The 17,427-nt window shown below is 47.2% G+C and overlaps 1 protein-coding gene across 4 annotated transcripts in view; it reads left to right on the top strand.

The window, feature by feature from the left end:
- Positions 1–17,427, top strand: part of TENM4 (teneurin transmembrane protein 4) — a gene marked incomplete at its 5' end in the record, with an annotated part of 389,850 nt that overhangs the window by 279,138 nt on the left and 93,285 nt on the right. For all 4 annotated transcript variants that reach the window (XM_081239120.1, XM_081239119.1, XM_081239118.1 and 1 more), the window contains 2 exons: positions 4,269–4,415; positions 16,248–16,464. In XM_081239120.1, the coding sequence (XP_081095246.1) occupies positions 4,269–4,415; positions 16,248–16,464 (364 nt within the window). The remainder of the gene's footprint in view (positions 1–4,268; positions 4,416–16,247; positions 16,465–17,427) is intronic.

Raw genomic sequence — 17,427 nt, 5'->3', positions numbered from 1 at the left:
TCTGGGATTTCACATGTAGAGCTTTCCCTGCCCAAGAACACGGGCTCCTCCTGGCAGTTTTAGAGCAGCACAGAATGTGTTGGCACCAGGCACTGTGTGCTAAGAGGAGCTTCCCAAGAGGAGCTTCCCACAGAGGGTTTTGTGGAATGGAATATTCTGCATTATTGTAAATGGTTGTGGGTAGGGGAGGAATAGTTCTGAGGAAAGCGTTCTGATACTCAAATAAGCAGGTTTCTTTATTATAAGACTTCCCAGAGCCTTTAGTGTATTAATATTTAGCGTGACTTTCTAGGATAAGAGTATAGGATATATTGTTTTCCAGAATTACAGAAGTTTGTATTTGAGGACCTCATAGAACTAGTAGTTCAAAGAATTCACTTTGAGAAGTATTGTTTGAGATTATAAGATCCATTTTAAATTGCCCTGGAACAAAGGGTATCGATAAATAGAGTATAAAAATATTGAGGGCAGAGGCTCTATCTCAGCTCTGTATACCCCAGAATTAACACATGCCTGGTGTCCAGTAGGTGTTAAGTAAAGTTTGTTGAAATTAAGAACAAAATCATCAAATTTGAAGTTGTTTTGACCTTCTCTATTGGGTGGCTGTGCTGGAGGAACCTAACAGAGCATCTCATCCAAACCTTCATTTCACAGATAAGGAAATTGAAGCCAAAAGAGGAAAAATCACTTTCCCAAGATCCCACGGCTTAGTCAGGCAGGACCTAGGTCTCCACCTCATTCACTGATTCATTTCAACAAATATATACCGAGTACTGGCTCCATGCAAGGCACTGGATTAGGTCCACAGTTGCTTTTATGGCAAATATGGCAACTCTATGGCAAGCTTACATTGTAATAGAGGGAGTAAGGCAGTAAACTATTGCAAAATTAATAATTTGAGTTGCTCGGGACAGTTGCTGTCAGGGGGAAAGAGTGCCAGGAAAGCATGAGACGGTGGGCCTGGTGTGACACTCGTGACCCTGAACCCATCTTGCTGCTTCCTGCTGAGCTGCGTGTTGGCCCCACGACCACGTCATTGGGTTTGTCTCAGCTCCCTCTGGCAAGGTTTGTATTTATGAGGACCACAGCTTTTGACCCAAACATTGACACAGTTTGGACTGGCAAAGGGTTATTTTCTGGTTTGTGAGTTTCTTAGTGAAGTTATACAACGTTAAAACAAATAAACCCAATAATAATAATAGCAGCTGCCATTTATTAAATGCCTACCAGTGTTACCCACTGTGCTAAGTTATTGATATACATTATCCCATTAATCTTCTTAACAACTCTTTGAATTACATATTACCTCCATTTTACAGATGAGAAAACTGAGGCTTAGAGAGTTAAATAATTTGCCAGTCGTCACACAGGCAGTAAGTAAAATGGTGGTGCTGGGATTTAAACTGAGGTCTGTCTAGATACAAAGTCCATACTGTATTATAACACATGGTTTTTATTAAAAATTTAGGATTAAATGGTGTGAAATTGGCACTGCCCTAGTAAATAAGGATTGGAAAATATAACCAAAAGTTTCTTAGTTTGGAAATAATACATGTAGAATGTCTAGCACAGTGGCAAGCCATAGGAGACCTTCAGTATATGGCAACTGGCATTGCCATCACTGTCCTGAAGCATCTAAACCAGGGTTTGGCAAACTACAGCACACAGACCAAATCTGGCTCATCACTTGTTTTTGTAAATAAAGTTTCATTGGAACACAGCCATGCCCATTCATTTTTAAATTGTACGTAGCTCCTTTCAAGCTACAATGGCAGAGTTGGGTAATTGCAACAGAGACCATATGGCTCACAAGCCTAAAATATTTATTATCTGGACCTTTACCGAAAAAGCTTGCCAACTCTGATCGAGATAACTGCCTCAGTTTTCTATTTTGCCTTTCTATGACCCCTACCTGAGGTTAGGGATACAACTTATGATATTATAGTCCCTCTACTAAACTAGAGAGGAGGTCAAGGTGAGTAGAAGATTCAGATACTGTGTTCAAGCTGTATGTCAGGCTTTGTGCATCATGCATACATTATCTTATTTAGTCCTCCCAACAACCCCATTTTATAAGTAGGCTGAGGCTCAGAGAAATTAAATAAGGTGCCTGGGTGTCCTAAAGCCACTGTGTGACAGAGCCAGCCTTTGATGTGGCTCCCAAGCTTGTGCTCTTAGATAAGAGATGTTATTTGCATCTTACAAGAGGCTACATCTTGGAGCAAGAGAAAGCAGTCTACTGCCATTCTTAACGATTGGACTCTTCTTCCTCCAAAACTGATCTCAAATACATATGAGGCTTAATTTAAAGTCTCAGCTGGATGGACAAAACTTTAAAGGGGACTAATTGGAAAAAGAGGGAGTCTGTATTTGCTCAGATCAGGAGGGGTGGCTGACGTTAGCTACTGAGTCAGAATGCCTGGGTGGTCACCTGCACGTCACAGCACTGCTCCTGCGCTTTTCAACGGCTTTCTCGACCACTTTTGGGGTGGCCATGCTGCTGGCTTCCCACCTTTCCCAGCAGGCTTCTGCTGTGACCCCATAATGTACATTTGCTTCAGAACTTCCGCAGGAATCCCTCCTAGGCTCAGAATACACACTCCGTAAATGTTTCTTCCTTTGAATGGAACACAGTGGCCAGATTGATGGATTGGTATTGAACATCTGTATTGAATATCTCAAGTATAAATGAACATGTTCTTTTCTTTTACTTTGTAAAAACAGTCAACTATCAAAAGGCCTTGAAACACTACAGCTTTAGATTCTATTTGATCGGCCATTTAGTGAGTACCTACCTTGGCCTAGGTCTTATATCAGACAGCCACATCCACATTTGTCCCATTTAAGAATAATGGGTCAGTTTTCAGTTATTTCATGATAGAAAATCTACTTGGTAGCTGTAGTTGCTGCTCTTAATAATAAAACAAGTCTTACAGATGGCAGGGTGCTTTCACAGCCATACCTTTCCCTAAGACTGAGCAGGGCCAGAGAAGACATACCAGGGAGGTAATATTTTGATAGCCCCTCTGAGGAAAGAATTGGCAGATTTGTTAAAAGGAGGGCTTGAATGAAAACCAAGCAGCAACACAGAAGCTGGAGTAAACCGGGTAACTTCACAGATTCTGAGGCCTAGATTTCTAAGCTACAGACTCAGAGAGAGAGAGGGGTTTGAAAAGGTGGTCAACAAAAACCTGCAAATCTACTTGAATAATAACTCCCCACCTTAGGATATAGTCAAAGCAGAACTAAGGCAGAGTCTAAATATTGCCTGACCCTCCTTGATTAAATCACCCACGGCCCTCTCAGACAGATGGCCACTCCTGTATTTGGTTCCCACCATATTTTGTGCATCTCCCTCAGGGTACTCAGCAGTGAAATATTTTGCTTATACAAACCTGTCTCCTTTGATAGGCTACATGCTCCTCAAGAATAAGAACTAGGTCTTACTCATCTCTGTACCTCCAGTGCTAGCCCAGAGAAGGTGCTTAATAAATGACAGACAGGCAGACAGATGTACAGATGAAGAAAATTAGGGAAGGGAAGCCTGCCCAAACCTGCAATACAATCACAGACAGCCCTGCTTAGTCTCTCTCGTAGCAGTCGTCCGGGTTCCCTTTACTGGCTGTAGGTAAGATGGGGAAAAAAAGACTCCAGGACTCTTCCTGAAAGCAAAGACAGTTGTTTAGGAGAAAATAGGACAAAATAAATGAGAAACCTAAGGTTCAGTACAATGAACCTAATAACAAGGCCTGAGAAAAGTACAGCCTTTTAGAAGGAGACCCAGAAGTGCTGAGGGGACAAGAGGAGTAAATAGAGAGATGATTCCTTTGTTCCACACAGCCACCAGAGACAGGAAAAACAGGCCAGAGTGAGCAAGGAGCAAGGATCATCCAAAAAGCTCCACTGATCAAATTTGGACAAGCCCACATCCACTGACTCCTGCTCTAGAATCCTGATCACTTTTGAAAGAGGAGGTTTCAGATACAGAAGGTGTGGGTTTCAGACCTATGCCTGCCACATCCTGACAGTGCCACGTCCTGACAGTGCCACATCCTGACTGTGCATCCTTAGTAAGGCCTTCCACCTCTGAGTCTCAGTTGCCTTAGAGGTAAAGTGGCAGTTCTAATGATAGGCCTCCCCGGGTGCTGAGGGCATCAATGTGCTGATGAATGTGAAAGCCTTTTGTAAGTTGACAGGCAGAGTGTGCGTGTATGTGACCAGTTGGCTGTGGATGATCATACCTTGATTCCATGTGCTTTGCCTTGCAGAGGGTTGCCCTGGCTTGTGCAATGGCAATGGCAGATGTACCTTGGACCTGAATGGGTGGCACTGCGTCTGCCAGCTGGGCTGGAGAGGAGCTGGCTGTGACACGTCCATGGAAACTGCCTGTGGTGACAGCAAAGACAACGATGGAGGTAGGGCTCTGGCACCCATGGGTGCTGTGCATCTCCAGGGCTGTGGGAAGCACAGAATGGAGGGTGGGCGTTACTGAGATAACAGGCCACCAACACACCAGCTGTCCAGTCAAGGGGGCCTGCAGGGTAGGCATAAAAAGGCACATGTCATCTAAGGAATGAGTGCATATCACTGGTTGTTCCATTTGAATTCATTAAAATTAGCTGGTGCAAACAAACTTAGTTACCCTCTGCGAGCAAGTGCAGAGGAGAAGGCGTATGGAAGAAGGAATTTTCTAATAATTCATTAATGGAATGAGTTGCCTGGCAACGTTACGAGATACCGCCATTGCAAGTGGACAAGAAGAGGCCACCCAATTCTGTACCACAGAAAGTGGCAGAAAGGATGCTTCTCCAGGGGAGGGAGGTTGAGTTACCTTTGTCAAGGTCCCTTCTCCCCTGATTCTGGTGGTAACCCTCACCAAGCATCCTGGGGGCTGCCTTTGCCTCCACACCTCCTGTCCCTGTGGGTTTGTAGTAGAATTTGTCTTTGCTGTTGAGTTTTTTTCAAGTGCTGGGCGGTCAAAACCCTAAGGAAGGGAGGCCTAGTCTTGTGGAACTTTTATTAGCTGAGAGTGAAGAGCCCAGGGTTCTAATCCCAATTCTGTCTTTGGTGCTCTGTGTGTCCTTAAGCAAGCTACTTGATGTCAGTGGGCCTCACACTCCCTATTTATAAAATAAGCCATTGGATCATAAGAGCCCTTCCAGTCTTAATATTAGTCCTAGAATTAGCCTTTGTCTTTCTGTTGTGTGGAACTTGTATAAATACAAACACAATGTGCTTTGCTTTTCCACTTGGAAGATGGGTTGATTCCTCCTGACTCTACCAATCTCAAGGGGCAACTAGGAGAAGAAAAAGATGGAGATACGAAAAAAAAAAATCAAAACAGTTAATCCTTCCTTTCTAATGATGGCCTAACAGTTGGCCTAGTCCAGATGTGTTTATGCAGCTCCCTCATATTTATACCAAGGGACTTTCTGATACACTGCACAGAGTAGGAAATCAACAGGCCAGAAACTCAGCATCCCAACCTTTGGGAACCTTCTACTTAGCATGATTCTACAATCTCAAAGCACCAGAAGGATTAAAAGGCCAAGTGTGTGCTGTTGTGATTACTCTGGTTCATTTGCCTTGAGTTGGCTCCGGCAACCTTGGGCTGTTTCAGGCCACTGGTCTTTGTCTGAGCCAGCTTTCAGTCCTTCAGTCTGCTGCCTGAATCCAGGAGGTGGTCGGGCCTGATGCACCCAGTCCTGGGCCCCTTGGGGTAATTGTCAACAAGGAGCTCGTGGGGTTGGGTCATGGTAGCCAGGCAGAGGCAGGGGGTCCCTGCTCTCCTCTTGAGATCTCACAGGGCTGAAATGTCCCTTAATCAGGCTGAGATTTGTGGAGCTCATGCATTCTGTGCTCCATAAATATCCAGGGTTCCTGTTACGGAGCCAGGCCCTAGGCCAGGCACAGAGATGAGTAAGTCTGGTCCCCAAACTCCAGGAGCTCAAGTGAGGGAGGGAGACCAAAGTTAAGGGCTAATGGACAGTGATAAGGGCAGTTGCAGACTTCTGTATTGGCTGTTGTGAGAGTAGGAAAACATTCATCAAGAAGGTGAAGCTTGAGCAGGCAGGCGTTTCTTGGAAAGGAGGGAGAAAACATCATGGGCAAAGCAGGGAAGGGCACCAAGTAGCCCTGTCTTCAGGCAAGATAAAGTATAATCGTACCTGCTCTTCACTGGGAAGAGATGTCATCCTCAATATCTGCCTAACTACCCCCCTTCACTTTGCCTGTGTAGACGCAATTCCATGACTAGCAATGACATTCCTATAGTTAGAAAAGAAAGGGAGAGGAGCCGTACCATGAAGTCATTCCCTTCTCAGGAATCCAGGGTCTTGGCCAAAGCTTTCAGGAGGCTGTTGACTATCTGGGCAGCAAAAGAACTGAATGTCCCTGAGAAATGTGGGGAGAGGGTGCACTCCCCCGTAACACACATACCAGAATAAGTTATAAAACAGAGTTCATTTACCCCCTCACATGAAGCACAATGCCAGTGTACCCTCTGTTCACCATCCTTCAGAGGCAGCCCCTCCCAGTGCTGGGACTCCCCAGTGCTGACAGGGAGCTTGGGCACACAGGAGCCAAAAGCCCCACAGCTTTGGTGGGAGAAAGAGCTTCTCATGGGAAACAGGGCTGATCCTGACCCCAGGGGAACAGAGCCTTCTCCAGCCGCCATGGAGATGAACCAGCACGAAGTGGAAAAGAACAATCAGAAAATCCCCAAGTGTAGGAGAATACACCTCTTCCGTTTATGGAGCATGTTATGGGCTGGAATGAGCTTTTACATACTTTTTACGAATGCCATACAGTAGTACTACTGTAACTTGAGTTCATTCACTCACTCAGCAAACATTAACTGAATGTCTACTCTGCATTGGGCCCTATCCTGGGTCTTGGGGCTTCAGAGACAAATAAGACACAGTCCCTGCCTTTGTGAAGTTCGCAGCCTGGAGAGAGAAACAGCACCAGTTGTAATGCAGTGGAATAATTGCTGTAATAAAGGAGCATCCACTCATTCAACTGATATTATCAAATGCCTGGGTACCCTCCTGGGAACCCTCCTGGGAACTGTGATGTAGCCCCTGTCCCATGGGGTTCCAGTCCAGCCAGGAAGACATCCCATGGATCATCATGGTGGGGAGGACAGCTAACTGGGGAGACCAGACTGTTGAGGGAGCTTGGCCTTGGGTTCTCAACTGAGAAATGAGAGAATGTCTCACCTCAGGACCCTCTCAGTTTGGTGGGCTCTCTACCCATTAGGGAAGCCAAGAGGAAGGGGCACAGGGTCCCCACTTTGCAGGGTGGCACAGATGAAACAACCGTAAGTGTTAGAGTGTCCCCAGGTGCTGGAGGGGGCAAGACTATCCTCACTGGCCCCTCTGGGTCTTGGCCAAACAGGGACAGTTTTAGTGGAGGGAGAAGCAGGCCAGGCTGTGCACGGCAGCACAGGGGTGAGCCAGGTTTAGCGCTTGGCCGTTTGCAGTTCAGTCAAGCACACGTTTGCTAGGCTCCTGCTGTCTACCGGGTACCACACTCCTTTCTAAGAGGATATCAAGACCGACGAACGTGACCCTGTCTATCTCCCTCAGGAAGCTCACAGTTATTTGGAAGAAATTGTCATCCAAACAACCAAATCTAATGGCGGTAGAATGAAACCGATGCCTTTATTTCAGCCATGATGTGGGACGCAGCATAATCCCAGATAAGTGAGTCAGGGTGGAGGGAAAAAAATGTTAGTGTCTCGCTGAGAGATGGGTTTTGGCTGATGTGACTCAGGGGCTTGGAGAAGGGATTAGCAGAGGTTAATGTGAGTAACAGGCCTGGAGGAGACAGAGAACACAGACTACAGCGCCCTCCTTTACTCCCCTGCACATTACAGACCGGGAAACTGGGGCCCAGAGAGGGGATGTGACACCATATACATCGAAGTCACACAGGAAGTCATTAACACAGCTGGACTAGGACCCAAGAGTCTTGGGCCATATTCTGTGTGGTCTTAGGGACCACCTCCTCCTGGTGCTTTATACTCCTCCTAGACATGTAGTGTGAGTACTTACTCGAATTTAAATAGGCTACAGCAGTACCACAGAGCAGAACAGAGGATGACAATGATAACTTATATGTCATTTTACCGTTTGCAAAGCAATTGTGTGCCCATCCAGCAACACTGGGAGGTGTATGGTATTCTTATCCCCTTTTTACTCTTTTCTTATGATGCAGAAGCTAGGACTTAGTAAGGGGAAGTATTTTGCCCAGGTCACACAGCTGGCGAGTGACAGAAACTGCATAGTCTGTGAGGTCTGGCCACATGAGAGCTTTTCAGTGTGCCCAGACTTCGGACTCACGGCTCTATCATAACCCTGACCGTGGCTCTTCAAGTTATCTGAGAACTTCTGGTTTCTCTTCTTTCCCAATTTGCTAGGCTGAAAGCAGTCCTTTACAAATTAAACTGGAATTTCAAGCTTCATTAAGAACATTGTTGCAGTGTTTTTAAACTGAGCCCCCCCAAAAAAGTTACACAATATGGCTGAGTTGGGTTTAGCTTCATTGGTTTGTTTCTGTTTTCACTTGTGGTCGTTGTCTATATTTTTAAAGCAGGGAATAGATCCTGGATATGACTTAGTCACTCCCGGTCTCCTAATCCTCTGTCAGGGCTGCCCAGTCAACCTAGCCTGCCTCCAGATTCACCCCGAGCCCTGGTTGCTGAGGGGGAGCAGCAAGGCAGGCTGGCAAGCAGACGCCCGGCCTCACCATAAAATGCGAATTCCTCTGTGTGGCCCATTTGACGAAGAAGGTGTTCCCTTTGCATGTAATGCCCTTTAGGAAGCCCTCTGTGAAGCGCTGTCACGTGCACCTTCTCATGCGTTGCACACTGACCCACTGATGGGGGCATTCATGCCCATTTCAGAGTTGGAGAAACTGTGGCCCAAAGATGCTGTGTGACTGTAAAATAAGAATAGTAAGGCCTACCTTGCAGGGTTGCTATGGGGATTATAGGTGATGTATCTAAAGCACCTGAGAAGCAACATACCGCAGTGATTAAAAGTACAGGATCTGTACCCAGATTGTCTGGATTCAAATCCTTGCTCCCCCATTTGCTGGCTGCATGACCTTCAGCGAGTTATTCAATTTCTCTTAAGCCTCAGTTCATCACCTGCAAATGTCAGTTCTCTTTCTCCCACTCCTTTCCACCTGTAATCACAGAAACATGATGTTTATTATAAAATAAATATATATTCATATATAAATGATTATTTTTAAAACTTGGAATTATGTTCTCTATATAATTTTATCCTCTACTTTTTGTACTTATGATTATACTGTTTCTCCATATAATGTATTTTGACCTTTTTCATGTCTTAGTTAAATTTTATATTCCAAACTATTACACGCTTATTGCTAGAAGAAAAAAAATTCATATGTACATAAAGGAAGACAACAGCCATCGTTTAGAGAGCATCTCTAAGGGGCAGGCCCTGCACTGGACACTCTGTGTCCATAACCTCCAGCCCCTCACAACACACTTGCAGGGCAGATGTTTACAGGCAGGGAAACCGAGGCTCACTGAGCTGACGTGATTTTCCCAAAGTCATCCAGTGGATCAGTGGGAAAGCTAGGATGAGGATGGAACCTGTGTTTAAAAAGAAGAAGCCAAGAGAAAAAGCCCCCTGGAATTTAAGCAACCAGACCCCTTTTGATAAAGGATCTTTAAGCAGCTTCAAGGTGTGCTCATCTCTTTAGGCACGGTTGGTCCCATAAAAAAACAATCATGGATTGCAATTCAGATAATTGATAGATGCAACCTGGAAGGAGAAATTTCAGTAAAACCAAGGACAGAGCTCTCTGTTCTCCCTTCTCCTCCCCATCTCCCATTGTTGGCATGGAGAGTTCACATAAAGCCAGAGAACTTGGCCGCACTTCAGACTATCTCTAAACCACATTTCTTGTGATAAGAGACAAGAGGGAAATTGACCTTTAAATATCCTGGGTTCCGAGGAGGAGATAAAGATTTTGCAAGCCTTTTCAAAGAAGGCACAGAATTTATTCTAGCAAATGACAAAAACTTCTCCCAGATGTGTACAGACAGGGAGGCACATTCCACCCACCACCCCCCGGGGCCTCCCCAGATGCTGTGCTCACAGCCGGTTGCAAAACACTTCTGTGGCCAGACTGCAGGCAACTGTGAGATGAGGCCAGCTGATGGGCTGTCGAGCCCGGGGAGGAGTTAAGCCTGCCGAGAGCTGGATGGGCTTGTTAGATACTGTCCATGGGACCATCAGGTTAAGGAACCATGCAGACAACTCTGATGCAAAGAGTTTGCTAGTCCGCAAATGTCCCAAACCTGCCCCCAGCTCTGCTCTCCTATTGGCTTATTCTTGTCCTCCTTCTAGTCTCAGTTTAAACATTCCATCTTCCAGGAAATATTCCAGCCCTCAGCCCACGTTGGGTTCCCACCTTTGGACTTCCACAGCCCCCTCTGCTTCCTTCTTTCCCAGCACACGGTCGTCTCTATCTGACCCACCACACCACATCCTTTGGAGGCATGACTCTATTTTCTTCTTGTCTATCCAGTGCCTAGCGCAGGGCCTGCCAGCCATGTGACAGACACTGAAGGAACAGAGCAGACTTGTCCCCTGTGCCTCCTTTCTAAGGAGAGGAATGAGCTCTTCCCGTGGTGGCGGTGGGGTTTCATCATGCCTCCCAGCCCTCGATGAGCCCCATCCAACTGATGGAGCTGTTTGATTTGGGATCCTCACGTAATTCATTCATTTTTTTATTCATTCAACAAATATGCTCACTGTGCACAAGGCAGTGTGCTATGCATTTAGGATAAGAAATAAGTCATTTTCTGTCTTCTGTGGATGGGGGACAAGGCTGGGGGATCCAGGATGTCCAAAGCACTAATAGGGAAAGAGATGTAGACTGTGGACTAGTGCCTGGTTTGGGAAAAAGAGAAGAGACCAGAGTTCCAACTCTGCTACTTCACTAGCAGTATGACGTTGGGTAAATCACCTAACCTGACCCCAGTGTCTTCTTTTGTAAAGATGAGAAGGCCAGCTGAGTCACCACCTACGATAGAACTCTCGTGCCCGCCTGTCACTTCCTGTCAAAGTTCCAGCAGGCCAGCCACCAGGGGAGGTGGGCCTGTGGCGTAGAAAGGCCAGGAGGTGACTGTCAGGAAGGTTAGGTTAGCCCCAGAGGCTGCCCCATCCGCCCCCAACGATTGATGAGGACACTGACAGCAGAGAGGGAGATGGTCACCCAAAGCCCCACCACTCCCTGGCATCTGTTAAGGTCACAACACGAATAGGAAGCCACCACTAGTCAGCACCGCAATTGATGGCAGAGGACTTCATTCATTCCTGTGCCATAGCAACCGTCTGCAGAGGGTGAAGGACTCCAAGACTTCTCTCGTTGAATTACTGATTTACTCTTCACAACCCAGGAAACTTTCAGCAATCCTGAGAGGTTGCCAGAGCTTATTATCCTGGTTTGACGTGAATACATTGCATCTCAGACATAGGAAGGGACGTGCCCAAGGTCTCACGGCTACAGAGTGACAGACTCAGGGAAGGAACCCTGCCTTCAGGCTTCTAGCCTGGCTTTTTTTTTTCTCCACTTGCCCCTCTCCAAGGTCAGTTGACACCCACCAGCAGGGTGGGTGCTGAGGAGAGAGGCAACAGGAAATGGTGTGGCCCTCATTCTCAAGTTGGTAGCATAGGACGTATGTGGAAATGTTAGCAGAAGCCAGCGCTCCACGCACCATGCGGCATCTCAGCACCAGAGGGCTTCATGTTCAAGGGTCACAAGCAGAAGAACTGCTCTGCCGTATTCATTTAGTGCCCCAGAGACCTGGCCCCTTTTTTCTTTTTTTTTTCTCTGCTTCTTCCCTTCCTTCCTATTTCTTCGTGTTTCCTTTTAGTCTCTGTTCTGCCTTTTTTCTGGCTATTTCCTTCTCCCACCCCCCCGCGGCATCAGAGGCCAGTGCCTGCCGGGTGTGGCATTGCTGCCCCTCCTACCCTCTGGGAGCCTGACACTTTCATCTGCCCCTCTTCACTTTCACCATGTAAGGAGAGAGAGGAGGCCTTCAGAAGTTCAAGGAGAGGGCTGCCCTGGTGGCGCAGTGGTTGAGAGTCCGCCTGCCGATGCAGGGGACACGGGTTCGTGCCCCGGTCTGGGAAGATCCCACATGCCGCGGAGTGGCTGGGCCCGTGAGCCATGGCCGCTGAGCCTGTGCGTCTGGAGCCTGTGCTCCGCCACGGGAGAGGCCACAACAGTGAGAGGCCTGCGTACCGCAAAAAAGAAGTTCAAGGAGAAAGGAAACCTGGGGGAGGGGGGAATGTAATTTCCCAAAAGCTTGAGTTTAGGGTGTAGGAGGGTTTTATTGAAATTTCGAAGGAAATAAAGGAAAAATCCTCCCTATTTTCCTGATGGGTTTTGGGGTTTTGTTTTTGCTCCTGTGATAACAAGGGTCTCCCAATGGGAATAGTAAATACAGGAAACATGAACATTTTATAAGTCAACCAGTGTGTGTGTAATATACAATTAAGTGAGATAAGAAGTGCTTGGAAAATCTAAATATCTCCAAACTAGCCAAAACCAGAGAATCTCGAAAACCATATATTGATGTATTTCTAATCTCATTTCTAATCTACCCCGAAATTTACTTTTCTGTCCTCAGAACATACTTTTTCCTCTTACTACAACTTTTCTAAAACTTGTCATCTATGCCTAAGAAACTGAAACCGTGGAAGAGTCTCTGTTACCGTAGAGCAGCCATATGCCCTGCTGCAGGCTGCCATAATGCTGCATTTGAAAATAACAGAGAGGGGTTTGCACAGAAGCTGGTCTCGTAAACTGAGACTTTGATAAGAATTTTGTGGGCCCTACTCATTTTTAAAATACGTATCTCATTTAAATATGATGGTCTCTGTTAGTGGAGGTTTAGCCCACATTTACAACTCAGCAAATATTTGCCAAATGAATGATAGGGGAGAGTCAACATAGGGAGGTGTAGGCGGGCAGCAGCTCTTCTCCAAGAGCTCATTTTGTGGGGAGCAAGACAGAGAAAATGAGAATTACAACATGGGGAGATGAGTGCAGTGGTGGAGGTCGCCCAGGGCACTGAAAGGGCACAGAAGGGTAGCATTTCAGCAACACTCATAGATTCATGTTTCCCACTCAAGAAATAGTTCCTAAAAGTCTCTTCAGGATCAGAGAACCTTTTATTTTTCAGAAAGAACTGAGTTCAAATGCTGAGTCCCCTTCGTCACTGACTGTGTGACCTTGACCAAGTTACTTTACCACTTGGAACCTCTGGTTCCTTCTCTCTGAAATGGGGGTGATGGTGGTGACAGTGGCTGCTTCATAGAGTTGGGAAGATTCAATGACACATTCCTTGCAAACATTCCTTGTAAAGCATTTAGCACAATGCCTGGCACTCAGTAGGTGGCAGCTGTGATTATCATCATCATCATTTAATACAAAAATTAATAATACTACCGATCATTCCTGGCTATCCTTCCAACCAGGACCAGAGAACAGGAAGCAGTTCTTCCAAGGTGCCACAGAGCCGAGTGTTTATAAAGAGGTAAAAGACTGGTTTCCAGGGACCGCTTCGGTGGTAAACAAGAGCAGGCAAGAGCTAATAAAATTTCAAATTAGCCATGACTTTTCACAGCCCTTCAATTGTGCTAGCTGATTTAATGGTCAGCGTCCCTGCTCGCCGCCGAGATTGAATAATGGAGCATTTCTGCAGAGTTATGGATGCAGCAGCTGAATCTGTCATGCTAACATCAATAGCAGAATGCAAATAACCCTCAGCTTGGGCTGTAATTATGTGCTTAAGCAATGTCTGACAGGGGCAGCCCGAGAATGTGTGATGGAGCCCGCCGACTGCAGGAGAAAACAGGTGCTTGGCGAGGCAGTTAGCTGGTATATCTGGAAGCTGGGACAGGAGCCACAAGGTAGGACCCAGGACAGAGCTGGAGTGAGGGGAGGCCTTTCCTCCACATCTCAGGATGCAGCCCTACACTTTGGTGAGCCGTGTTCTAGGGTCAGGGTCGGGAAGGGGAACTACCTTTATTAAGTACTTACTATGTGTCAGGTTCTCTGCTAGATTGGGGGACATACACTATGTTTTTCACTTATGTAAAAAATACTTAAGTAACACTCTTAGAATCCACGTGTGGAACTTCCCTGGCAGTCCAGTGGTTAAGACGCCACCCTTCCACTGCAGGGGGCGCAGTTTCGATCCCTGGTTGGGGAACTAAGACCACACACGGCCCGCGGTGTGGCCAAGAAAATTAAAAAAAAAAAAAAAAAAGAATCCACTTGTAAGCGATGTGGGAAACTGAGGCCAGAGAGTTTAAGTAACCTGCCCAGGATCACACAGTAGTAAGTTTCAGAGCCAGGATTTCGCCTCAGACAGTCCTGCTCTGGAGCCCATACTCTTTACCACTGTGCTGCCCTCAAGGAGGGCATAGCGTAAAAGGTCTTGGATACCATGCAGAAGTTGGGAGAGAAAGACAAGAGATTTTTGGCCCTAATTTATTAGAAAAAAACTGGGCTTCGGGGAGGTCAGGTAGAGTGCCTGAGGCCACAACATCCCAAGGCTAGAAACGAGGCTTAAGAGTGCTACCTGTGTGGGTAGGGCACCCAGTCTAACCAATGCATATGCAGTATTCCGGTGGGCAGCATCTGCGTTGTAAACCCATGGAGACAGAAGTGAGGGGGTATGTCAGTGTTGAGGAGACAGGGCCTCAGAGCGATGAAGCACAGGAACTCACCCAGAGTCATTCTTAGGCGCAGTCCTGGGACTTGAGCTTCAATCTCTGAGCCTCACGATCCTCCCACCATACCACACTGTTTAATTGAACTGAATGAAGATAATGGTCTTCTGCCTTTTTTGGACTGTCATTTGGTTTCGTCCCCTTGATTCATTTGTCAATTAATTCATTCAATTTTCTTTCATTTCTTTATGTAACAGTCATGTTTTAAACACCTGTAGTAAGTGCTGGGGATACAACAGATAACCAGAGCAGGATCCATGCCCCCAGGGTGGTGAGGAAGTTTGCCCAAAGTCACACAGCTGGTAAGCAGGAGAGGCAGAATTCCAACCTACAGAGGAACACATGTGCTTCAACTGTTGTCTGCCTACAGAGCACACAGACTGGCTTTCCCTGTCCCCCACTTTGGGCAGCAGCCTCTAATCCCTGGGTTTGTCATCTATTTTAAGCTATTCTCTTGGGTGCCTGTAAAAGCGCTTTGGGGTAATGAGACCAAAAAGTTGTGGTCTGGTGGAATTTCTTTTTTGCACTTTGGGAAGCTGGGAGCTGTAATGTAATTTTCAGCCCTAAAGAAATCCACCCACGTGGTAGAGAGAATTCTCTGCTAATGGCAGCTTGGCCAGTGATCTGAAACCATCCCCTCTCACAGAAGGCAGAGCTGGGTATCCACACATTTGCATCGAGGCCGGGAGAGATGCTGGGAGTTTCGCCGCCTCCACCAGCACTGCCTCTTTCTCATCCCCGAAGCCCGTCAGTCGCCAGGTCTTACCTCTTGAGCGTCTCTCCAAACCGTCCTCTTCTCTCAGTCTCCACTGTCACTGCTCTAGTCTCAGGAACCATTATTTTCCTCCTGTGTAATCTCAGCAACACTGCCTCCATGCAGCCCCCAGCTTCTGCCTTGGGCCCCCTTCAGTCCCCTCTCCACGATACAGGGGATGCTCTTTCAGCAATGCAGTGACTTTCAGATAAAATCACCTCTTGCCAACACCTTTCAGTAGCTCCCATTGTCCAGAGGGTGAAATGCAAACTCCCTAACCTGGTCCGGGAGGCCCAGCTGTTTGCTCCTGCCAACCTCACAGCCTGATCTTGTGCTGTTCCCCTCACCTTCTGAGCCCAGCATTTGAATTTAGCAACTCAAACGTTCAGTGTGTTGTCCTCTCACCTCTGGGCCTTCATGTATATATAATTCCTTCTCTCTCTCTGAAAAAAAACAAAAAACAAAAAAAACACGTCTCGCTGCCCCCTGACTTGTCTGTCTCTCCTGCTAGGCTAGCGGGCTGCGACCTGATCTGACACCTGAATCTACTTGGTGCCCAGCGAAGCCCTTGGCTTCTATCAGGCACTTAATAAAGTTTTCCAATGAATGGAAAACAGAGAAGTGAATGAAGGAAGGCGCTGTGGACAAACGATGCTGATTGAACGTAGCCATATAAACGTCATGCTCTGTCACCCCTGCAGATGGCTTGGTGGACTGCATGGACCCCGACTGCTGCCTCCAGCCCCTCTGTCACGTCAGCCCGCTGTGCCTGGGCTCCCCCGACCCTCTGGACATCATCCAGGAGACACAGGCCCCTCTGTCCCAGCAGAACCTGCGCTCCTTCTACGACCGAATCAAGTTCCTCGTGGGCAGGGACAGCACACACATCATCCCCGGGGAGAACCCCTTTGACGGAGGGTGAGTCCAGCTCTGGCCGTGGTTCTCTGAAGGGGGAGTGGCTCACCTCCAGGGCCACGTGTGGGTGGATGGGAGTGGGAGGAGGCCAGGAGGGTGGGCGTTGAAGGCTCCTGATGGAATGGCAGGGGAGGCAGGGAAGCAGCCTCAGGTACCCACATTTAGAAAACTGCTATCCAGGGCGTTTGGAATTTTTATGAGCGAAGTTTTTTTGTCCTCACTGGGTGATAGATGGAGAGAGTGGGAAATCAGAGGTCCAAGGGGAATCTTGGATCAATACCCACTCTGCAGTCAGCGCTTACTGATTCTGTGGTCTCCAGATGGGCTGAAAGCTTTGACACTATCATCCCTCAGAGCTGATGTCCGGGAGATTTTGTTCGGCTGGGGTGGGGTGCATCTGCTGGCACCCCAGGCCATACGCCCATGCATTCTTTCACAAGCGTTCAGTGGTGTCGTCTATTGGACAGGTTTTTACTGAGGTCTACTCTGTGCCAGGTCCTGTGCTGTAAGCACAGAGATGAGTGGAGCACAGTCCCTGCCCATTGGTCACTCACAGCCCACTAAGGGGACAAAAAATAGTTCCATTGTGATAGACCAGAAATATGCCCCCAGAGTACTCTGGAAGCATAGAGAAGGTGCTCCTGGGTGGGGGAAGGCTGAGACTTAAGAACTGAGTCTTAAAGTTGAGAAATAGCTCAGCAAGGGAGAGAGAGTGTGCCAGGGTGAGGGAACTGCTTGTGCAAAGATCCAGGGGCATAAAAGTGTATAGGAGCCAGCAAAAGGCAGCTGTCTGTTCTCTGCGCCCCAGATCAGCGTCTGTGAACTTGGGAAAGGTATCCAAAAAGGAGGGGGATTTATGATAATTTATTTTGAATGTCTTCCAAAGTAGTGATACCTCATGCACACAGAGCTTTCTTTAAACGTCAGCCCAGTTCAGTTCAGCATAGACTGTGTGCCTTCTATGTT

Source organism: Mesoplodon bidens (assembly GCF_964165515.1).
Source record: "Mesoplodon bidens genome assembly, chromosome: 7".
NCBI lineage: Eukaryota > Metazoa > Chordata > Mammalia > Artiodactyla > Ziphiidae > Mesoplodon > Mesoplodon bidens.
Note: the sequence above shows the minus strand (reverse complement) of the source record. Positions and strands in the feature narration are given on the sequence as shown.